Source organism: Rhea pennata, chromosome 3, assembly GCF_028389875.1.
Source record: "Rhea pennata isolate bPtePen1 chromosome 3, bPtePen1.pri, whole genome shotgun sequence".
Lineage (NCBI taxonomy): Eukaryota > Metazoa > Chordata > Aves > Rheiformes > Rheidae > Rhea > Rhea pennata.
The window spans coordinates 104,267,132-104,288,503 of record NC_084665.1 but is presented as its reverse complement, the minus strand read 5'-3'; the positions used below and the strand labels follow the sequence as shown (position 1 = coordinate 104,288,503).

Here is a 21,372-nt window from a genome sequence, read left to right as displayed (position 1 = left end):
GTTGATCTACAAAATAATGATGAAACATTTTTGCAATAAATATCCTGTTCAAACAGTTGAGTTCTCTTCTGGCCAATGTACTATGTAAACTGTTCTGGAGCTTAATATTTTGATCTGAGCAGAAATAATCACAGTGCTATTATAATGAATAGAGTACTCTACTTACGTAGAGATGGTTGTTTTTTTCAGGTCCTATTAGAATGGACTGAGAGCAGGTAGATTACTCATATTTTTTTTATGTATACCATGCATTTCTTAATACTGTAAATGCATTGTGTGCGGATAATTTTTTTAATTCAATTTTTCCTTCTTTTTTTTAGTTCCTATTTTGTTATTAGTTCAATGTGGCAATGTATCATTGCACCTTTGCAACTATGATGGACAAGAAGATTACCTAGACCACCAATTATAATTGATATTTTGAGATTTTTTCAATATTTCTTTTCCATTTTCCAAATTATTCTTCCTTTTCACATATTTCATCAATATGTAGATCATTACGGGTATTTATCAGTGTACTTCACTTTCCCTAGGAAATTAAACTTTCAGTGAGGCTGCTGCTTTTTGGATCTGCTCATCCAGGTGCAAACGCACCTCTCAATGAGGAGAGATACTGGGCCACTGAACTGGAGAGGCACTTACACAGCTGCTGCTGTTATACGCCACTTAGTGTCCATGTGTCGAATGGGGAGGGCTTGAACCCCCTAGGCCCACTGTAACTCTTTGCCAGTTGTATTTCTGTGGAAAGTAGCTTATCTATCTCAGAGCTGTTCTGTTTTGTTTAAGGAAAAGAACTGACTTTTTGAGATGTAACTTGTCCCCAGGTCTGTCTAGATCTTGCATGTGATTCTGTGCTTATTGTAAAGGTTGTTAGATTGAGAATTTTTACTGTAGGGTAAGTCATCACTATACTGCTATGTATTACCTGAATTCTGTACGATTTTAATTTTTGAGTATCTTCGGTAGTTTAACAGATTATTTTAAACCTTTTTATATATCCCCAGTGAAAATAGTGAATTTTCACTCATTTAGTTTTCAAAACACTAAATCACTACAGACTTTTTCAAAAATTTCTTTAAATGAGTTATAATCTGTTTTTCCAAAATATACTTAGTAGAATTCATGTAAATTCAAAACTATTTTCAAATACTGATCTCTAAAGAAGATAGAACTAAAATTTCCAAATAGAGTTTTATGAGCCTAGGCTTGATTTTCAAATATCACTTTGAAGTCTAATGTAAGTAGAGTATTATGCAAATGACTAGATTTTAAAAGTATAACTTAGTATTACTGTGTAATATTGCCTTAGATTACAATGAGTGTACTGCAGCTTTTTGAAGAATAGCCATTTCCCTGGCTATTCAGTCATAACTTCTCTGTTGGTGATTTGGCTTAGAAGGTTACTCATTTCCCTTCTATACTTTTTTTGAGGAGGATTCATTTAAGAAATGAATTTCCTTCTCAGTTGGTATGTTGTGAACTTGATAATACTTATTCACTGTTTACTGCTCTTACACACACATATCTGTGTGTTTAGGCAAGCGCTGATCTTTTAAGGTATGGCTGAAGACAAGAAAAATTTAAAAAACAATGGAAGCAAGGGAAATCTTAACAGTTACATTGGAGTGTTCCTAAATAAAGATGCAAATGTAGTTAATGATGCAGAAATTGCAGAAGCACTTCTGTTCTATGTTTTGAAAAGGAAGATGATAAACTATCTTTACAAAATTAAGTTTTTCCAATGTAGCAACTTAAGTAATTATTAAATATCATCTGTGCAACGTCAAGAGTCCCAAAAGAGGGAGCATCAGTAGGACAGAAATCTTCTTGGCTATTTTTTACCGTATCAGGCAAAACTGAGAAAATTCCAGAAGGACTCTTAAGACTATTTGAACATGAAAATATTCAAAGGGAGTGAACAGGATGATACACACTATTTCTGAGTATAACAGAAAAACTTTGAGAAATGGTCCTATAAATCTGATATCATTCTTTACCTCTGTTATGGAAATTTTTAATTCTAATTATCCAGTTCTAATACAAGTAGACCTGTGTAAGAGATGTGTGTGTGAGTGCGGGTTGGGAGATTGCTATTTTTTTGGTTTTTTTGTTTTTATTCTTTTAGTATTCAGTGGGTTAAGAACTGACTCACAGATACCAGCAGTCACTGATGGAGTATTTCAGTAGTTGCTGATGGAAGAGTAACTGTAAGGAATAGTTATTGTAGAAAATCACAGGAAAATTTTTGTTGATCTAATCTCAAGACTGGATGCATTTCTACAAATGTTTTACTGAATCCCATGTTCCACATACCTATCTAATGCAAAGATACTTGGTTGAAATGTAATGGCTTGTGACATATCAGACATGCATTATCTGGTTGTCCCTTCTGTTGGGAGCCCTATGAAACTTGTACTAAGTTTTCCTACATATACAGCCTTATTTAAAAGAGTTAAGAAGTGAAAACAGTTTGGATAGTACTTAACATTGGTATGCAGAAACTTAAGATACTTAAAAGCCCTGAAAAGGTAAGAATTAGAATGATGTCCCCTTGTTCAAATAAAAGCAATTCTCCTTGCTATAGAATTCATGTAACTGAGCTGCAGAAGTTGCGATACAACCATGTTACCGTTAACATTGTGTCAGTATATATGAGAAGTAGAATCTAGGTTATCTTACCCTATTCAGACTTGAAATCTAGCGTGAAATATACAGTAGTGCATGGCAAGAAGATGACAGGCAATAGATGTAAATTGAAATGAGAGCTTCTGACTGGATATCAGGAAAAACATTTTCACCATGGTGACAGATGAGCAGTGGAACAGGGTTTACAGCCTCCATCCTTATTGGTTATCAAAACCTGACTTGCCTTAAGCAACTTTTTGTGATCTCTTAGCTGACCCTACTTTGAGCAGTAAGTTGGACTCATCTGATGCCCATTCCAATCTGTTTTTTTCCTATGATTCTATGAAATTTTGTTTTTCTGACCCAACTCATGTTCTTTCCAGCATTCAGAAAATGTATTAATGTTTTTAACATAATGAAAGTTGTTTACTGAATATTTTCTTAGTTTTTCTCTTCCATAATTTTAAATATATTCTTTAAAGCACTGCATTCAATGATGCATTTAATATTTGGTTGCATTTTGAAAGGAAGTATCTATTTACAGACAACCATCTTAGTAATTATTTTTTAATAATGTAGATGGACAAGGGTAATGACCCATTTGCAAAGGTTGCCTTTATAAGTATTTTAATACATTATTTTAAAAATCTCTGCTGTAGATTCTAACTGTTTCCAGATGAAACAAATATTGTCTTTGGAGCTGAGACAACTGTATACTCCTAAGGCACTGAGATCTAGTATTTTGGGGGACAAACATCCTGATAGTTCTGGATTGCTTTGCATATGAGACTTGAGTTGAAGTAACAGCATTGTCTTCCATTTACCTTTTATTATCTTGTGAAAGGGGAAGAATGTACTAGTTTTGTACTAGTTTTGACTGGTACAAAATCTTAATTACACGTAATTAAAGTTATTTTAATAGAATACAGTTCTTAGCAGAATTCAGTTCTCTGAGGTTTCACATTGACCTTCTTTACAATGAATGGTTGTTAGATCTCAGAGAAATTAATTTAAATTTAGGCAACTTTTCTGTCCAGTTGGACAAAGCTCTGTGAATCTGTACAATTCACATAAAGAAATATTCCCAGACCATACAGTAGGCAGATGCCTACTTTCTTATATAGCCAGTCATACAGTATCTACTGCATTTACAGAGAGTCTGGAGTAATAGAATGAAGTATGAACTGCCCATATATTTGAGTAGTGGCTGGACTATTTAAAATGTATAAGCTCTTTCATTTTTTAACCAAATATAAGAAAAAAATATTAAGCTCTATCTCTATATTTTCTAGAATGATGGGAGCGTAAGTGATATAGCCATTAAAATCAGCTGTTAAAAGATGACAGGTTTGTAGAGAGATGGGACCAGACTTCTGCTTTTAACTTCTTTTTCACAGATAGGAGCATTATTCTTCCAGAGTCTGAGACAGTAGTGGAATGTGAAGGTAAAATTACCTCTGTACTCAGTGTGCTGCTTCTGTAAAGTAAAAATCTTCTTGTGGTATTGTCTCTTAGACATCCACCTTCCAAGAATGTATTTATTTCCTGGAATCATGATCATGATCTCTTGTTTTCTTAAAGTAATTTGCAATGTTAATCCAGCAAATTATTCCTTTTTTTTAATGCAAATAACAATGGTGAAAATTATCTTTACAAAGTAAAATTGGCTTAGTATTTTAGTTAAACAGTTAGGAATTGTTACAATTTGATCTTAGTAGAGAAAGATCCAGTTATCTAAACTGTATCATCTAAAGACAAGATCACTTAATTCAGCAATAGAATTTAAGACTTTCTTTAAAATGTGGATAATGCTTAGCCAAATGTATTAGAATGCTGCAAGATACAAAATTCTGTTCAGATCAGAAGAAAAGCACATATAAAAATTCAATTTCGCAAATAGTTCTCTTTGGGAAGCTCAGCTATGATATGAAAAAAAATATCAGAGGTAGGGAAAGCCAGTCATCCCGCTGCTCTGCTGATACTGAACTTTGAGGGTAACCACAATGTATGAATTACATGAATGCATTGTACTTGATAGATGGTTGTTATTACCCTCTGTGTAAAGAGCATAGTGTGGATCTACCTACACAGAGAAGAATGTGAACATGGGGTCACTTTTCTGTTCACTTCTTTTCTGCAGCTGCTGGCATATTCCTATTGCCCTGGAAGTGGTACACGGCCAACTGCTCTATCAGCTTGTGTACTATATTTTCTCTCTTTCTTTGGAACATCTTGTGTAGACTGTTTACTTAGTGTGCACTAGTAAAATGTACATACTGTCTTTTTAAAAAAAAATATTAAAACTAGATAGGCAAGAAGTGAAAATTGGAGCAAGCATTCTTTTTCCTGAGTGGATTTAAAAACCTTTATAATTGATCTGAAATAAAGTAATGCAACTAAATGGTTTAAAATAACTAGCATCAGATTTTTTATTCAGCTCAGGTTTTTCTGCTTACCTGTACTTCAGCTCTTCACCAGATAGATAGAAGTGTTCATACAGTGAATATGCCTCATTGCCTTCCCAATCTTTCAGGTGTATTTTAAGAACATAACGTTTCTGATTAGTCAGTTGAGAAACAAACTCATTTCCCAGCCAGTACTCGCCAGCAGGATCACCAAATCCCTGTAATTCAAGATGTATATTTAAATAACTTTAATTTGTTTTTTCTTTGTCTTTGAAATGATCACGTTACCACTTTTTAAGTATCATAGTTTTTGGTCTGTCAGCTAATAATTTTACTGAGTAAGAGAAGATCATATATCTTTATTATTTCAAAGAGTAGATTTCAACAGAGAAATTCAGAAATCTGAAATAAAGTGAATCAATGCCAATCTAGTAGATTTAGAGCAAGTTGTCAGTAGAAACACAAATATAAGTAACTTTAAAATGTGGGCACATCATGTAATGGTTGATTAAGAGGCAAAAAAAAGCCTGAAGTTTCTCTTCATATTTTCTAAATGAACATGGAAGAAAAAAGATACCTTTTGAAACCTACTTACAATCTGATATTACTATTAATTAATATTACTAATTAATATTCTTTTATTATATTAGATTTAAGATAGTTAATACTAAGGCTTCAGAGAACAGTGTTCTTACTATCTTGTACTCTTTCCATGTCCGGTGAAAATCCACACTGCCATCTTCACGTCTCTGAATAATTGTCCAGCCTCCTCCACCAGTTTCCATGTCACAGTAAGCCTATCAGAGTAAATGTATAACAGTTTAACTGCATGCCGTTATTTCAAAACAAAAACACTGAGCATTTACTTTGCATAATTCTGTATAGTGGCAAGTATTAACACGTGCAAGAGCAGAATATGCGGCTTAACCTAAAAAATTGTGCTGTTTTTCTCAGCTTTCACAGTGTCCACGAATGATGTGATTGCTCAGTTCAACGTTCTTTACTGAACAATTGTTCATTGTTCATCACACTTAAAAGAATACATCTTAAAAATAGCTGATAACCAGTGTTAAAGGGACATCAACTTAAAAATCTAGATTTTTTTTGAGTGAAAAAGTGTTGATTTGGATTCTATACTTGCCTGTCTGTTACACTGATATTTTTGTGAGTTTCCTGATCAAATATTTGTCCTGAAAGATATTTAATTTCTCTAGATGTTTTCTGTGAAATGAACTCAAAATTTCCCATAGTTAGGCAGAGTACACATGTTGATTATTAAATTCAGGCAGTGGGCAATAAAACTTTTTTTTCCACTGTCATTATTTCAATACCTTTGCAGATTATTTGCTCCGCAAAAAATAAATCTAGGTACAGTACAATTATTAGCCGAAAGTAAACCTTCAAGCCATATTGTTAGATAGACTACAGTGGACATCTGATATTCTAGAACATAAAATTAACTGTTATAAAATGTTTTTTCAATTATCCATAAACCATCTTTAAATTTGCCAAGTTATTGGTAAACATTTGAAAGGTTTAACATGTGATAGACATTATAGACAGTTCACTGAACTTGGTCTTAAATTGCCCCGAAAATGCATCCCCAGCACAGAGTAATTCTAATTTATAGGTGAGATACTGAAACGAAGTATTTTGTTCAAAACAGATATCCATATCCAGTCTGAAAGAAGGTTATAAAATAACATACTGCAGATTGAACTAAAAACAACGAACAGTGAATTAAGCACAACACACTTGTGGTCTGATTTCTCTGAAATATGTTTTAAAGGTTATAGGAAAGGACATTGGAATAAAGTAACTATATATATACCATATACACAAAAAACATGGGCTTGTGAATATGTAGAGACTTTACTTTGGCTAAATCCTTAGTCAAAGTTTTTCAATTATATTTTATCTTAAGAAAAAAGTGCTTTTGTTGCTTGGGAAATATATTCCTAGGATTGTTCTAAATAAAAAGATCAAATAATTTGAAATGTAATAACTATATTTTGATGAAGTGGGCATCTCTTGAAACCTCTTTTCAAAAGTGGAGCCAAATTCACATCAGTAACTGTATAAACTACATGTTAGTACTGATACTCAGAAAAAAATCTGAATGCTTTTATGCAAGTGTTCCTGTTCAGTTTAACACTACATACTCTCTCATTTGGAGGTTTTAATAAAACTGTATCACTTTTTGCAAAGATATTGAAGTCTGAGTCTTTTTCAAACTCCTTGAAAAGTTTAAAAATTATAGTTTGAGTATTCAACTGCACTAACTTTTAATCTGAATTCTAGATACTTCATTGATCAAGTGAAGTTCTATCTTCCTTTTTACAATAGTGAAGCAAAGATTTGGCTTCTTACACTTTTGTAGAATATTGCATCTGTACAGATTAGATTTTAAAAAAGAAAAAAAAAAACTAAAAAGCCAACCCCTAGAACTGAGTGTTTCATTTTCAGCCTGGATGTTTCTCCCTTTATTTATTCAAAAAAAACCAGCAGCAAACTCTTGGTGGGGAGGGGGGACTCTTAGGTGATCTTTCTTCTTATGTAATTGTTGCTGTTGTTCGTCATAATATGTCACAATAAATGTCCCAAATCATGTTTGGATAACAATGAAGCTGTGTATCTTCATCCTCTTCTATGGCAGGAGGTCTTGCCATTGTAAGCAGGTTTGAGTTCTTCGAATCATGCTGGAAATTCATTGAATAATATGACTCTAGTCAAGCCAGAGCTTGTTTGTGTGCTGTGGCTGGTTTGTGTGCAACATCATAGAAGAAAAGTGTATTTCTTACATGTTTTCAATACAGTTGGCTATTTCAGTGTGTGTGTGTTTGTATATGTAGTGTGTAATATGCATATATTTATATGTATTTACACACACACATATTTATATATATATATGTATGTATATTTATATAAATTAAACCACTGCTTCATCATATACTGTTCTAAGGCATCAGACTTTTAAAGGGAAGGAAAGCCCTTAGAGCTGCTAAAATGAAATATATTAGTTAGTGTATGAATAGGCTGTAATACATTAGAAATGCAAAGCACATGTTGTGTCATCTAGACTGTTTGTTCAGCATTAGAGAATTATGACATGTCCAGCTGGAGATTTTTTGGCAAGATAAAAGAAAGAAGAAAATGAATTGGATTAGGGTTTATTGGTTAAAGTATATCATGCAAATTGAATTTAATCAAAAGCAGCAACTTTTAATTTTTACCTCTGCATGCAATTCTTATACCTCAAAACCTACTTTTTTGTTTGTTTGTTTTTGCTAATCTCTGTACCCTGTAATATGACTGGTAATGATTTGGTAATAGTTGTTTAAAAATAAATAAAATAATAGTAATAATAATAATAAAAAATAAATTTAAAAAATGCCTTTGAAAGAAAGAGTGGAGTTCTAAAGATGAGGTATTATAAAAGATTATCAATTTCTTTTAAAAAACTAACTCATGCCATGTGTAATGCTTACATAAAATGTAATTGGCACAAGAGGCTATGAAACTGGATACAAGGGATGGACTAAAGAACGTGCTGATAATTTTATTAAGCATTTCTGCAGGTTAAAATGCTGATTTAACAGTTATCAAATGTAATTGGCTATAGAGTAAGTTGTTCATTCCCAAGGTCTGCCCTACTGAAAGTTTAACAATAAGACAAATGCAGAATAGAATGTTTTCACCCTTCTTTGAAACATACTTTAGTTACTTAGAGAGGGGTAGGATGTTAAGTTAGATGGACCACTCATTCAATCTGATGTTGCTGTTTCAAACATCAGAATCAGTAAGGTTGGAAGGGACCTCTGGAGATCATCTAGTCCAACCTCCCTGATCAAGCAGGGTCACATACAGCATGTTAGACAGGGTTGCATCCAGGCGGGCCTTGAAGATCTCCAGAGAAGGAGACTCCACAACCTCTCTGGGCAACCTGTGCCAGTGCTCCGTCACTCACACAGTAAATATGTCATATTTACTGTAGAATTAGGAATTTCAGATTTACATATATGCTTTGTTTTTAATTTGAGTAAGAATAAAGTTGATAAACAATGACAGAAAGGATTAAAGAAATAAATTTGGTGAAATAAGTTGATTAACTATTATTACTTTTTCCTAAAAGTACTTAAATGAATGGTACATATTCATAAATATTTTTAAGGATGAAAATAGGCTGCTTAGTGGAATGAAGATTAAGGAAAAGATTTGCTTAGTTTAAGATAAACACAGTAAATTTGCTATGTCAGTCTGCAGAGAGAAACATTTCTTAATGAACTATGTGATAGATGATAGAAGAGGAAGTATTTATTTAGACTCTTATTTTAAAAAAATCTTTAGTAAAACGATGTGCGTATGAGGTTTTCTCTAACACTTATTACTGGAACAGAGCTCTTCTGATCATCGAGCCCAGCCTAGGTTTTGTATTCAAAAAAAAAGAAATGTAACATTTCATAGAACTAATAAGGATAGATACCAAGATTAGGTAGGCTGCAGGAATCTTCAAGCAGATGCTAAATGGAATAAAGAGATTAGCTTCTCAAATTACAACAAATTGGCAGGGGGTATATTTGATTTATCTTGTAAACTCCTTCACTGCTTACAGTTCGAGCAGCTGTAGCACTGTGGGAGCTAAGGTCAGTTGTTTATGTTTCTCACCTTCAGCTAAGGATGAGTGCTGTATTTTTAAAAATATATTATTAGAAGTAGTAACCTTTCCCAAAGTTTCTAAGTGCGTGAACTGTGAGTTTGATGTCTTCACCATCTAGCAACAGTGCTTCAGAGTAAGTCATTTTTCTTCTTTTTAGATGTATTTTAGATATTCAGGGTCTAAGTGTTTTCAGTTTTACTGTCTGGATGGTAAGACTATGGCTGAGTTCTTGGGATGAAGATTACTACATTTCTTATATCAAAACAAGGAGTGTTGCCACATCTGTGCTGTCTCCATTTGTATCACTTTTGACTATTTGAATGCTCATGAGTAGCTTTTCAGTTATGATGCTCAAAGATTTTATATTTTCCCTTTTTTGGCTCCTAGATATGTGACTAGATGAGAATCTCAGCCTTAGTTTCATTGTTCAGGAAAGAAGTAAATACATACATGATTTACAAAGTAATCTAAGCTAATACCAATTACCAGTTAAATAGCCACATGATGAGACTTAAAATGCACAAAAAGCCTCTTCATCTAATACACAGTTGTATAGCAGAAGCAACACAAATGCCTTTTTTTTAAGCATGTTTTTATACTTTGTGTATTTTAAATCTAACCTCCGTGGCATGGGCTCCTTCTGAAATGAGTAGATAATTCTCTGCATGATCACTTTTCAGAAAACTTTTAAAAAATTATTCTTGTTGCTAAATTCAATCTTGCCCAAATTGTTTTTTGCAAGAAAAGTTAAAGGTTTTTAAAAAGGCCTCTCCTTGAAACATTTCTACTCAAATGGAGGAGGGAGATGAGGAAGAGCTCAGCCACTACTTCAACCAATATTTTAAGATTTGAGGTAATACTTTGCTAAGAGTTGTGGGTAACGGTTTAGCTGACATATTGCCATAATATGGCTTTCAGGGTCATCCAGGCTCAACTGTTCTGTCTGATTAAAACCAAGAAGTTAATTCATTCATGTAACTGTTGTAAACATGAAGTTACTGACTTTTCATGGGTTTACCTCTGCTGTTTTTCCTTGTGTCAGCAGTCTGTTGTTTTTCCTCAGTGTTTTTAAAAGGTCTTAGCTTTTGTCCTGGTGCAGAACAGGAAAGCTTGAAAATATTAATGGAATGAAATAATTGTTTTCCTCTCAGCTCTATTATGCACTGCTTTAATTTTGCATTATGATGGAAGACAAATTAGTGAGGTAGGATCAGTTACGCAGGTTACACAGAAGTTGTTTATAAGCCTGTTGGGAGGTCAGAAGGTGTTACAAGAGGAAAAGATGAAAACATAAACAGTAGTGCAGCACTTTTGGCAAATAGAAAAGGTCATTCTGTTTCCTGGTCTGAGTAGCCATCCACACCATAAACAGCTGATAATGGTGTAACGTGTTGATTATCCTTAAACCTTCACTTCCCTTTACAACTCCTCTTATGCATTTATCTTTCTATAAAAACTTGCATGAGATTAAAAACTTTTTAGTCTTTTTCTTCCACTTCATATAGTATGTAAAACTTTCACTAGCTGTCTCTTTCAGGATCTTTTTTTTTTTTCATTCTGTTTGCAGTGAGCACAATAAAATTAATATTATTAAATAGAACTATTTTGTTTGAATGTAGTAAATAATACTGCTTTCAAAATGTTTTTTCTCCTAAGTGTTTTAGGCCTCTGTGTTCAAATGTAAAGCATTTAATGTTTTACAGTCTAGTAAATTTGCGATTGTAGTTTTGTCTTAGGGATAGAGTATTTTGGTAAATAGTTTAAATACTGAGTTCAGTAGTCTGTCAGACAGAATCAAAGAGTCACAGAATGGAAGAGTTTGGAAGGGACCTCTGGAGATCATCTAGTCCAACCCTCCTGCTCAAACAGGGTCAACTAGAGCATGCTGGACAGGATAGCATCCAGATGGGTTTTAAATATCTCCAGAGAAGGAGACTCCACAACCTCTCTGGGCAACCTGTTCCAGTGCTCTGCCACCCTCACAGTAAATAAGATTTTCCTTATATTCAGGTGGAACTTCCCGTGGTTAATTTTGTGCCTGTTGCCTCTTGTCCTGTTGCTTGGCACCACTGAAAAGAGTCCAGCCCCACCCTCTTGACATCGTCTCTTAAGGTATTTATAGACACTAATAAGATCCCCTCTCAGTCTTCTCTTCTCCACGCTAAACAGGCCCAGCTCTCACAGCCTTTCCTCACAGAAGAGATGCTCCAGCCCTCTGATCATCTTCGTAGTCCTACGCTGGACTCTCTCAAGTAGCTCCATCTCTCTCTTGTAGTGGGGAGCCCAGAACTGGACACAGCACTCCAGATGTGGCCTCCCAAGGGATGAGCAGAAGGGCAGGATCACCTCCCTCAACCTGCTGGCAACATTCTTTCTAATGCACCCCAGGATGCCTTTGGCCTTCTTGGCCACAAGGGCACAGTGCTGGCTGATGATCAACCTGTCATCTACCAGCACTCCCAGGTCCTTCTCTGCAGAGCTGCTCTCCAGAAAGTCAGCCCCCAGCCTGTACTGGTGCATGAAGTTAATCCTCCCGAGGTGCAGGACCCTGCACTTGCCCTTGTTGACCCTCAGGAGGTTCCTCTCCGCCCAACTCTCCAGCCTTTCAGGTCTCTCTGAATGGCAGCACAGCCCTCTGGTGTGTCAGCCACTCCGCCCAGCTTGGTATCATCATCAAACTTGCTGAGGAGGCACACTGTCCCTCCATCCATGTCACTAATGAATAAGCTGAACAAGACTGGACCAGCACTGACCCCTGGGGAACTCTACTAGCAACAGATCTCCAACTCTGCGCCACTGATGACAACCCTCTGAGCTCTGCCTTTCAGCCAGTTCTCAGTCCACCTCACTGACCACTCATCTAGCCCACACCTCCTGAGCTTCTCTAGGAGGATGTTGTAGGAGACAGTGTCAAAAGCCTTGCTGAAGTCAAGGTAGACAACATCCACTGTTCTCTCTTCGTCTACCCAGCCAGCCATTCCCTCATAGAAGGCTATCAGATTGGTTAAGCAGGATTTCCCCTTGGTGAATCCATGCTGACTACTCCTGACCACCTTCTTTTGCTCCATATGCTTGGAGATGACATCCAGGATTGCTGGCACTCCTGGTGACCTGAAACACTAGCTTTGACTTTCCTTAATTGACAAATGTGGTGTGATCCTGAGTTTGTGAAGCTGCAAAGGAAGAGTTAATTAAATGTACTATCTAAAGGAGAACTGCATTTTATTAATATCCAATGATAAACTAGCTGTCAAAGCATGGTCAATAGGTGACATGTTTATAACACACTCGAGGCTTGTCTTGGTCACAAGGCAAGAATATCTTCAGAGAAAAGGACTAGTATGCTTGAGGGCTTTCATGCATTTTAGTTGGTTAATGTGATCTATGCCACAGATCATATACAGTGATTGTACTGGAATTCAACAATTGATTAAGAGATAGAAGTATTATGTTGCTTTAATTCTATGTTGATTATGTGGAAACAAAGAATGAAATCCTGGTGGGCTGAAGTGAACAATTAAATGCTTGGCCAAGATTTCATCTGAAGGTCGTCTTCCCCTCTGTGAGGATTCAGATTTGTAAGGGATGAACTACCCGCAAAAAACATGGTAAGTAAATATTGGGTAAAAATGCACGATTAACTAGGTTTTAAAGTAGCATATTTACTAGATCAAATAATTTTCTTAACACGTATGCATAGATAGCTTTTTATAGGCATCCTACCTTCTTCTCTTCTGCGGTGTTAGGGACTGTTAAGGTGTAGATTCCACTTGTTGTGAGGCCAGATTTAAATGCTTCAGCACAATCTTTGAAACTGATTTGCTCCTCTTTAGCAATGAAGTTGTTTTTAGCTGCTAAAAATAACAAAGACGTTGAAGGCATTTAGTGGGAGATGAATAAAAGTTACGAGAGAATAACTAATGACATAGTGAAAAATATGGCTGGTCCTGGAAGAAATGGCAGATTAAGGCTTTAACTATGTGTTACTTTATGGTTGTTCTGATACAAGCATGACTGCTTGATAGGTTCATAAAAGATGATACTTAGTATGTTGAGTAAGAAAACTTAGGATGTAACATCTTATTCAGTTAAGCATGTTCTGCTTCCATTGCCTTTTCTGGTCTCTGCATGCATTATAACCTCATGATTAACTACTATTACAAACATATCTATACAGAAACTGGTTATATTAATAACAACTTTTGGCTAGAATTCTGTAGAGTGGTAAAATCTTATAAGAGAGTTTTGAAATCTTTTATAATACAACTAACTGGAGTAATTGCTCTCAAAAAGTTTTAGTTAGATTTTCCCTTCTATACCGAGCAGCAGTATCAGCAGGGTGTGTATAATGGTGCTTGTGGTAGTTCAGTGCACCCCCACAAGGAATCTTCTTTCTAAAATTCATTTATTAAAAGATACATTTTAATACATCTAAACCACCTTGTTTTACAGAACAATCTAAGGCTCATGTTTTTGTTCAGGTCTTTATTAACTATAGTGGTTGGAGTTTCCTGGCATTTAGCCTGCTGATTGATAGTTTATACCTGACCCTTTGGTTGGTTCTGTGTACTTTCCCTTTTTAATTTAATTTAAGAAACATAGTCAATCAATACAAAGTTTTAGGTACTTCATAAACATATGCTTATATTATTATTGCTTAATACTATGTTCTCTTCAGCTTGCCAATTCATTATTTACCTGTTTACATGCTTTACTTCAAATATAAAAATAACACATTCAGTGTTAATTGATTTTCCATACTCTATTGTTTGTATACTGTCTTAAAAGCTTTCCCTGCTAATTTTGTCTTTTTGGCAAGCATTCATTATTTTTTCCACTCTGGGTTTAATGGTGTTGTAGCGAACATGACTTTGACTTGTTTACTTATTTGTGCACTAGCATAACAGATAAAATCAGTGGGAACATGTACAGCCTTGGTAATGGTATTTAAGGAGATAGTGCCAGATATTAAGAGAAATTTGTTATTTCACTTTGTTTAAAAAGGCCTAGAAGATCATATTATTTAGGGCACTATAGATAGTGCTTGTTAAACACTTTTCTGTGTTTTGATCCAACTGTACTGTAGATAGTCCTCAATAATTTCAAAATGGAGCCAACTGTAAAGCAGCTATGGGGGTCTTGCTTGATTATTCAGGCTGAATGTAATAGAGAAAGATAAAAAAATGAATTTTTTGATCAAAATAATACTTTAGGGAAATATTAAATAAACTTTTGGTGGAATAAAGTTGGTTACTATTTTTATAGTAAAATCACTTCTATCATTCTAAATACATTTGTAATTCATTGGACACTGTCTTCTGGGCTGCAACTTTTAAGACAGGAAAATTTGTATTCCCAAACTATTTATTGAAATTTAAACACATAAGCACATTTTGGTCCTACATGGATTGTTAAAAGTATGAAACTGAGCCTGTCTGTGCTCTTTTCAGTTGCAATGAAAGCTATTTTAAATTCTTCCTAGTATTTCATTTTAAATCCTTTTTAGCTGTCCTATATGCTCTGCATCTTTCCAGCCGTGAGAACTTCAAAGGCCAATATTCTAGATTCTTTACTCTCTTACAGAGTACCTGTAACTTCTAAATTTGTTAAAGTTCCATATGAGACATGAAGCTTAAGATAATAAATTAGCTCACTTCTTAAATTGATGTGTAGCCATAGTCTTCAGCTTATGGTTTGTGTGGTCTTTTATGAAGCATGTGAATCGTATAAACATGGAAGCTATGGTTGGTGGCTATGATTTGTTGCAGGGCTGTCAGGCATATTAGGGATGATATAATATATAAAATTTGCTAAGACAAGTGATTTTTAGGATGAATAGGGAAGCTTCAGTGAAAGACTAGAGGACTTCTGGGAGTACCTGCTGCCCAGGCTGGTACTTTCTGTGGTCTGAATGCTAAGATCTGGGCAAGCACTGATTTCTTTGGCCTTAATGGACACTATTAGTCTTTCTTTATTCAACTCTCTCTATATATAGCAATGCAAGGTGGCAGAGGCTAGTTACAATGCAGACTGCTGCAGGAGTATTTTTTAGCTAGGAAGAAAAACTAGACCTACATCATGTGGTCTGTCATGGATATATGGTTACGGCAATGTGTTACAGTACTGCCAGATGATTGACTGCTATGTGAGATAAATGGTATTTGTTATCCTTGTACTTGGTTGAACTACTGGAGAACTGGGCAGGCATGAGCAAAGATGAACAAAATGTTGAAAACCAATCATGTAAGATTCCCCCCCCCACACACACACACAAAAAAAAAATAAGTCCATTAACTATGTCATAGTATTTAGGGTAAAAACATTTAATTTTTGAGAAGCTGAAATGTGAGGAAACTGGTTGTAAAATATTACAGGTAAGAGTGAACACAAATTAATGAATGTCACTCTAATAATGTAATCTATATTGTAATCTATGTAATGTATATCTGCTTTTACTTACAGTTTGGTGTAGATATCATAGTAAGCAAGTTATGAACGGTCTCCATCAGATCATGTTGCTGCTTTTGCAGAACTGAGTTGTTTACTGTAGCTGTAACTAACTGTTTTTCTAGTTCTTCTATAATAGAATTTTGTTTGGATACTAATACTTGAAGCTGATCTTTTTCATCTTTTATTGACTTTAGCTGAAGTGTGTGCTTGTCTTCCATCTCAAGAACTCTTTTTTCTAGAAAGCTGAATGAAAGATTACAATTAGGTTCTCAAGAAACAATTTTGAGCTGATATAAAGAATATTAAGCCTGCTGAAGAAGTTATTTTTTTCTTTATAAGAACACAGTTCTATTCTTTGATGTTATGCATGCAGTACAAAGCTGAATGAAGCTTATGTTTGATATGCATCTTTATTATGTAACCAAATAGTATATAAATAAATAAGCAACATTTTCTATTATAGCCTCTATCAGACACTTATAAAGTGTAACCATTGGATGTTCTATAATTCAATCTGATGAAAGAAAAGATGTAGTTTATTTTTGTAGTCCTGGGAAAAGGATAATAGTGCTAGAAATACAGAGTTAATTGATATAAAATGGATTTAGACCCAAAGTAACTACTACTTATGACTACGAATCATCTTGAATACCATCTTCCCAGCAGTCTGACATAATAGAGAAGGATTTCATGTTTTGCCCATTTTCACGTTTCAAAGATGAAACTCATTTAAAGATGAACCTATTAATTTTTCAATTCTCCTGTATTACAATATCCTTAACAAAGATAAATGTTAGACTTCAGATAGGGAAACATATGAATAGTTATTCTATGATGTGTTACCCATCTTGAGGTATGGAGCTGGCCCAAGCAGGTGGCTGGCTGGAAGATGATTTAATTGGTAATTGATACATACTCTGAGAAAGCTAATACTAAAAAATAGACAATCAGAAGGAAGAAGTTGACCTAAAATTCTTGACTGTATTATTGAAAAAAAAATCCTGAACCTTATTTTTCAAGCAGATTAACTCAATGTTGGATGTTAGATTTTTTTTTTTTTTAGGTAAGTAATAACGCTTCTGTGTTTATATGGTTTTTATAGGGGTAGTCTGAGGTCTGCTGAGTTCAACAAAAAAAGAGTGATGTTCTAAAATTCAGTATTTACTTTGCCTTCCATTGGATAAGGATGCTTATTTTATTAAACTAGCAGAGAAAATCTTTAGGGAGCATATATAAATACAGTAGAGTAGTGAACACAAATGTCAAAACATATCTCAAGCTTTTTTAAGCTAATGTTTTTTAAAATATAAAGCACTTTGCACATATGGTTCTCATTGAAAAACATGGCTTTGAAGGAGAAAACATACTGTTATTACTGCTTTGAGATTTCTCTGTAAACTGTTTATTGCCAAAAGTAAAATAAGACCCCAGTGATATGAGGCTGAAAAAAGCTGGGAAAAAAGCATGCACCTTTGGCAGTTGGCTGAGTACAGCAATGGATAGGAATAATAGTTGGATATCAATCTGAGTTTCAAAAGATAGAACGGCTAGGAACCTGAAACATAGTAGTCTGACTTTTCTCATAAGGTTAAAAAAAAACATGGTAATGATGTGTTTTGTATTAAGATAGCTATTTAGTAAATGAAAATAGAATTTTAGTTAGATATGTATTTGCACTGCCTTGGTTTGAATCATATCACATAATAGATAATTTCATCTAGATAAGTCTAAAGAAAAATATAAATTGTCTACAATTGAAGTATTGAAGTATTTCAATTTTTAGGCTGAAGTTCCCCATATAAAGCAGGACTTTAGATAATGAAGAACCATATATAACCAGAACATGTCTAGTTATGGCTTTGCTAGGAATAAACAACTGCTGCAGCTGTATCTCACTGAAGGTCTGTGAGATTTAGCTTTCTGATCACTTCAGTTGGGATAGGAGTTTGTTGGCACATTTAAGTACTTAAAGAAGGTTATCTTGCACTATAGAGTAAGTAGTCAGTGCTCCCAGCAGTCACCATTTTGCAATTGAAATGATCACATGGATGCTGTTTAGTGGATGTTTCACAGGGTTGCAGTTGCCTATTTGATATAAGAATAGACCTGCATATTTCTTCTGGCTATAAATAATATATAACCTTTGTAATGAGTATAGATGGGCAGGGAAGGTGAGGGAGATTCTATGCTAGGTCTAATAGTAAGATAAGTGAGGCTTTTTTCGGTTTGCCTTATCTGACAAGATCTGTCTTATCTTCTTGTCCTTTTGCATTTATGAATAATAATCCGAATAAACCTTCAGCCTCTTCCCCTGAAAGAAATGCATTAATGATGTGTGACTACTGTACACTAGAAAGCAATCAATCATGAAAACAAATTCATTTGTATTCATAAAAATAGCTGTCCTGACACAATGATTCTTATTTTCACTCAAATATATTATTATTACTGCAATATACCAAAGTACATTACATGACCTAATTCAAGTGACATATAGAATGGCAAGGAAGACTGACAACACATGGCACATCTTTAGAGAGTATTTCTCTGTTAATAAACTGTCAGGGTTGCTGTGGTGTGTTCTCATCACCTCTCTGTCTTCACAGCAGAGGTATTTGATGCCAGGAAGTAAACTGGTTCAGGGACTTGATCTGCTTGAAAATTGATCTGTTTACCTTAGTGCGGACTCTGTCTGATAGCACTGAAGCTAAGTACAAGACAGACAACCACTAGTCCTATTTTTTAGACCAGCTTAAGTTGTCACGGTGTTATATGTTCAATTCTAAAGAAAGAGCATGAGCTATAGTACATTTATCACCTCATGAACTGTGCTGTTCGTTCTCCTTGTAGAATATAAAAATTATCTGTTTAAGAGATCTTTGAGTAGGTGTAGAAGTCAAATTGAAAAAAGTGCACTTACTAAAGTCTATCTACCTAACGTAATAGAAAGCTAATACTGTTGTATAAAAGGACAGTATAAAAACAAGAATTTACTATAATGCTTATAACTGAGGAATGAGAATTCACAAACAAAATCAGCATTCACACATTCTTGAATGTTCTCATGTTATTGGAATTTCTAAAAACAAGTATTTTGGAAAATGTTAGTAACAATTTCAGTTTAAACAACCAAACTGCAGTGAGGACAATAAACCAATATACTTTAATCAAAAGAAGCAACAGTGGTGTGTTTTATATTTTAGATAGAAAATGTGGGGGACTTCTTGGTGCTTCTCTGACATTTTTGTTTATAAATACATAAAGAACTGAAAACTAGTTTGGCTATTTCTTCACTGAGAAAAGATTTTTGAAGCTGATACAATTGGAGACATATTAGTTTCCTACTTGAATACTTTTGTTTCCAAAGCCATTAGAAGGGCACTTTAGAGAATAATATTTTGCTAGAATGGTAGGCAAGCTTACCTGTTTTTTTCTTGTAGTTTAGTTATCTCGTTCGTCTGATCTGAAATCTGTCTTTCTAATTTGTTTGTTGAAAGAGAATGCTCCAAAAGCTGAAGTTCAAGTCTGGTTGTCTGGTTTAGTACCTAAATAAAATTTTCAAAAAAGTCTTTGAAAACCAAGGTACAGCTTTTTTAACAGAATGTGATTTCATTATACTATGAAGTCATACAAATCTATGTCTACAACTATAATTTGAAAACTGCCTATCTGAACAGTTAATATGGGCACAAATGCCCACAGAATGAGAATGAAAAATGCACCAAGTGGGAATTCTGTTGTTCTGTTGACACTTGTTGTTGGGAACATTTCAGTAATATTTTACATGGTTGAGTTACTGTGTCCTTTAATTTTGCTGTCATAATCTTCCCCTCTGTTTTGATATTGTTATTTCATTGCTAGAACTATTGTGTTTACTATACAGAGAATAATTTAAATTGAGATGTTTTCTTGGTCCAGTGTAGAAAGACACTCAACCTGATGCCAGCCTGTTCTGTATGTCTTCATTAGTTGACATCTTGGCCCAGTCCTCTGAAATCACTAGATATTTCCATTTTAATTACCTAAGAGAATATATCAGAATTTGACACATTGTGCCTAGAAATAAGTATTTTGCTTAATACTAAATTATATTTTAAAATACTTATTCTGTGACAGCATTTTTGACTTTTTCCTTGTGTTTCAGATCTCTCTCTTTATACATATATATCTCAATATAAATACAGTCTATACATTGTTGTTTAAATTTATTTGCAATTTTTATGAAGAAATACTTCTATTAGGAAACATGAAAAATACTTTTTGCTTTGTATTGTATTGCATTACTGAGAGGCCTATTTTCTAGAAATATTTTGCATTGTTTTAGAACAGCTTTTTTAAATTCATCAGAATTTGGCTTTCGTTGGCAGGAAGAATTGATTACTCATGTCCTTCATGTTAAACAGTCATTCAGGATGTGATTTCACACTTAAGTGTAATTGAAAATTATTGCCAAAAGTAAGTGTCCTTGAGAGAGCAGTTGTTTGGTTAATTTCCTTATGTTGTTAATTAAGCCCTTAACCCAGTCACCAGTAATTGCAAGCAGAGAAGGAAAGTTACAGTGATGATATTCTTCCTCTAAGCCAAAAATAATTGAGTAATTTCCATAAAGACATTACTGTGAATGAGTAAATATTTTTTCTCAACGTGTGTAAAATTTTGGACTCAATCAGAAAGTTAAGTTCTGCACACCTCTGAACTATGAGCGATCAGTGTATCGAAGAATGAACAGAGGCTTGTTTAGGTTAAAAACGTTAGAATTCATCAGATGAATTCTACGAATAGTAAAATATCTAGCAAGGATTTTAGTTTTGTGTGTTTTTCAGATTATATAAAACTGAGTGCTGTATACTATATTCAGTATTTGTTCAAGAATTATATATCATAATCTTACTTCTGTGTTAAGAAAACTACAACTACACAGCATTCTACATTAATTGGCTTTGTCCTTATGTTAAAAAGCAGAATATATTAAAAACTTGCATTCTCTTTCGGATAATAGTTATCTTATTTTTTGTGTTTTTCAGTTAAAGCAATAATTAAAAATATCTTCTAATATTTTGTTTGAAATCATTCAGAGACTAACGTTTGCAAGGCAAGTTTACTTCAGCATGAGTTAACTTTTATATTTATATTAAATATAAAAATTCTTTTAATAAAGTAATGGAACAAAAACAGAGTTTGAAGATACTATCCTCATTTTAGATAACATCTGGTAAATGAAGAATGAATAGTAAA

General features: G+C 34.1%; 2 protein-coding genes across 3 annotated transcripts in view; one reads left to right on the top strand and one right to left on the bottom strand.

Annotated features, from left to right (window-relative positions):
• Positions 1 to 21,372, top strand: part of MCPH1 (microcephalin 1) — a 134,951-nt gene that overhangs the window by 53,553 nt on the left and 60,026 nt on the right. The gene's annotated exons all lie outside the window — the stretch shown is intronic.
• ANGPT2 (angiopoietin 2) overlaps positions 1 to 21,372 on the bottom strand; it is a 48,378-nt gene that overhangs the window by 3,119 nt on the left and 23,887 nt on the right. For both annotated transcript variants that reach the window (XM_062572964.1, XM_062572965.1), the window contains 5 exons: positions 19,561 to 19,682; positions 16,148 to 16,380; positions 13,411 to 13,541; positions 5,726 to 5,827; positions 5,082 to 5,248 (listed from right to left, as the gene is read on the bottom strand). In XM_062572964.1, coding sequence (XP_062428948.1) covers positions 5,082 to 5,248; positions 5,726 to 5,827; positions 13,411 to 13,541; positions 16,148 to 16,380; positions 19,561 to 19,682 — 755 coding nt within the window. The remainder of the gene's footprint in view (positions 1 to 5,081; positions 5,249 to 5,725; positions 5,828 to 13,410; positions 13,542 to 16,147; positions 16,381 to 19,560; positions 19,683 to 21,372) is intronic.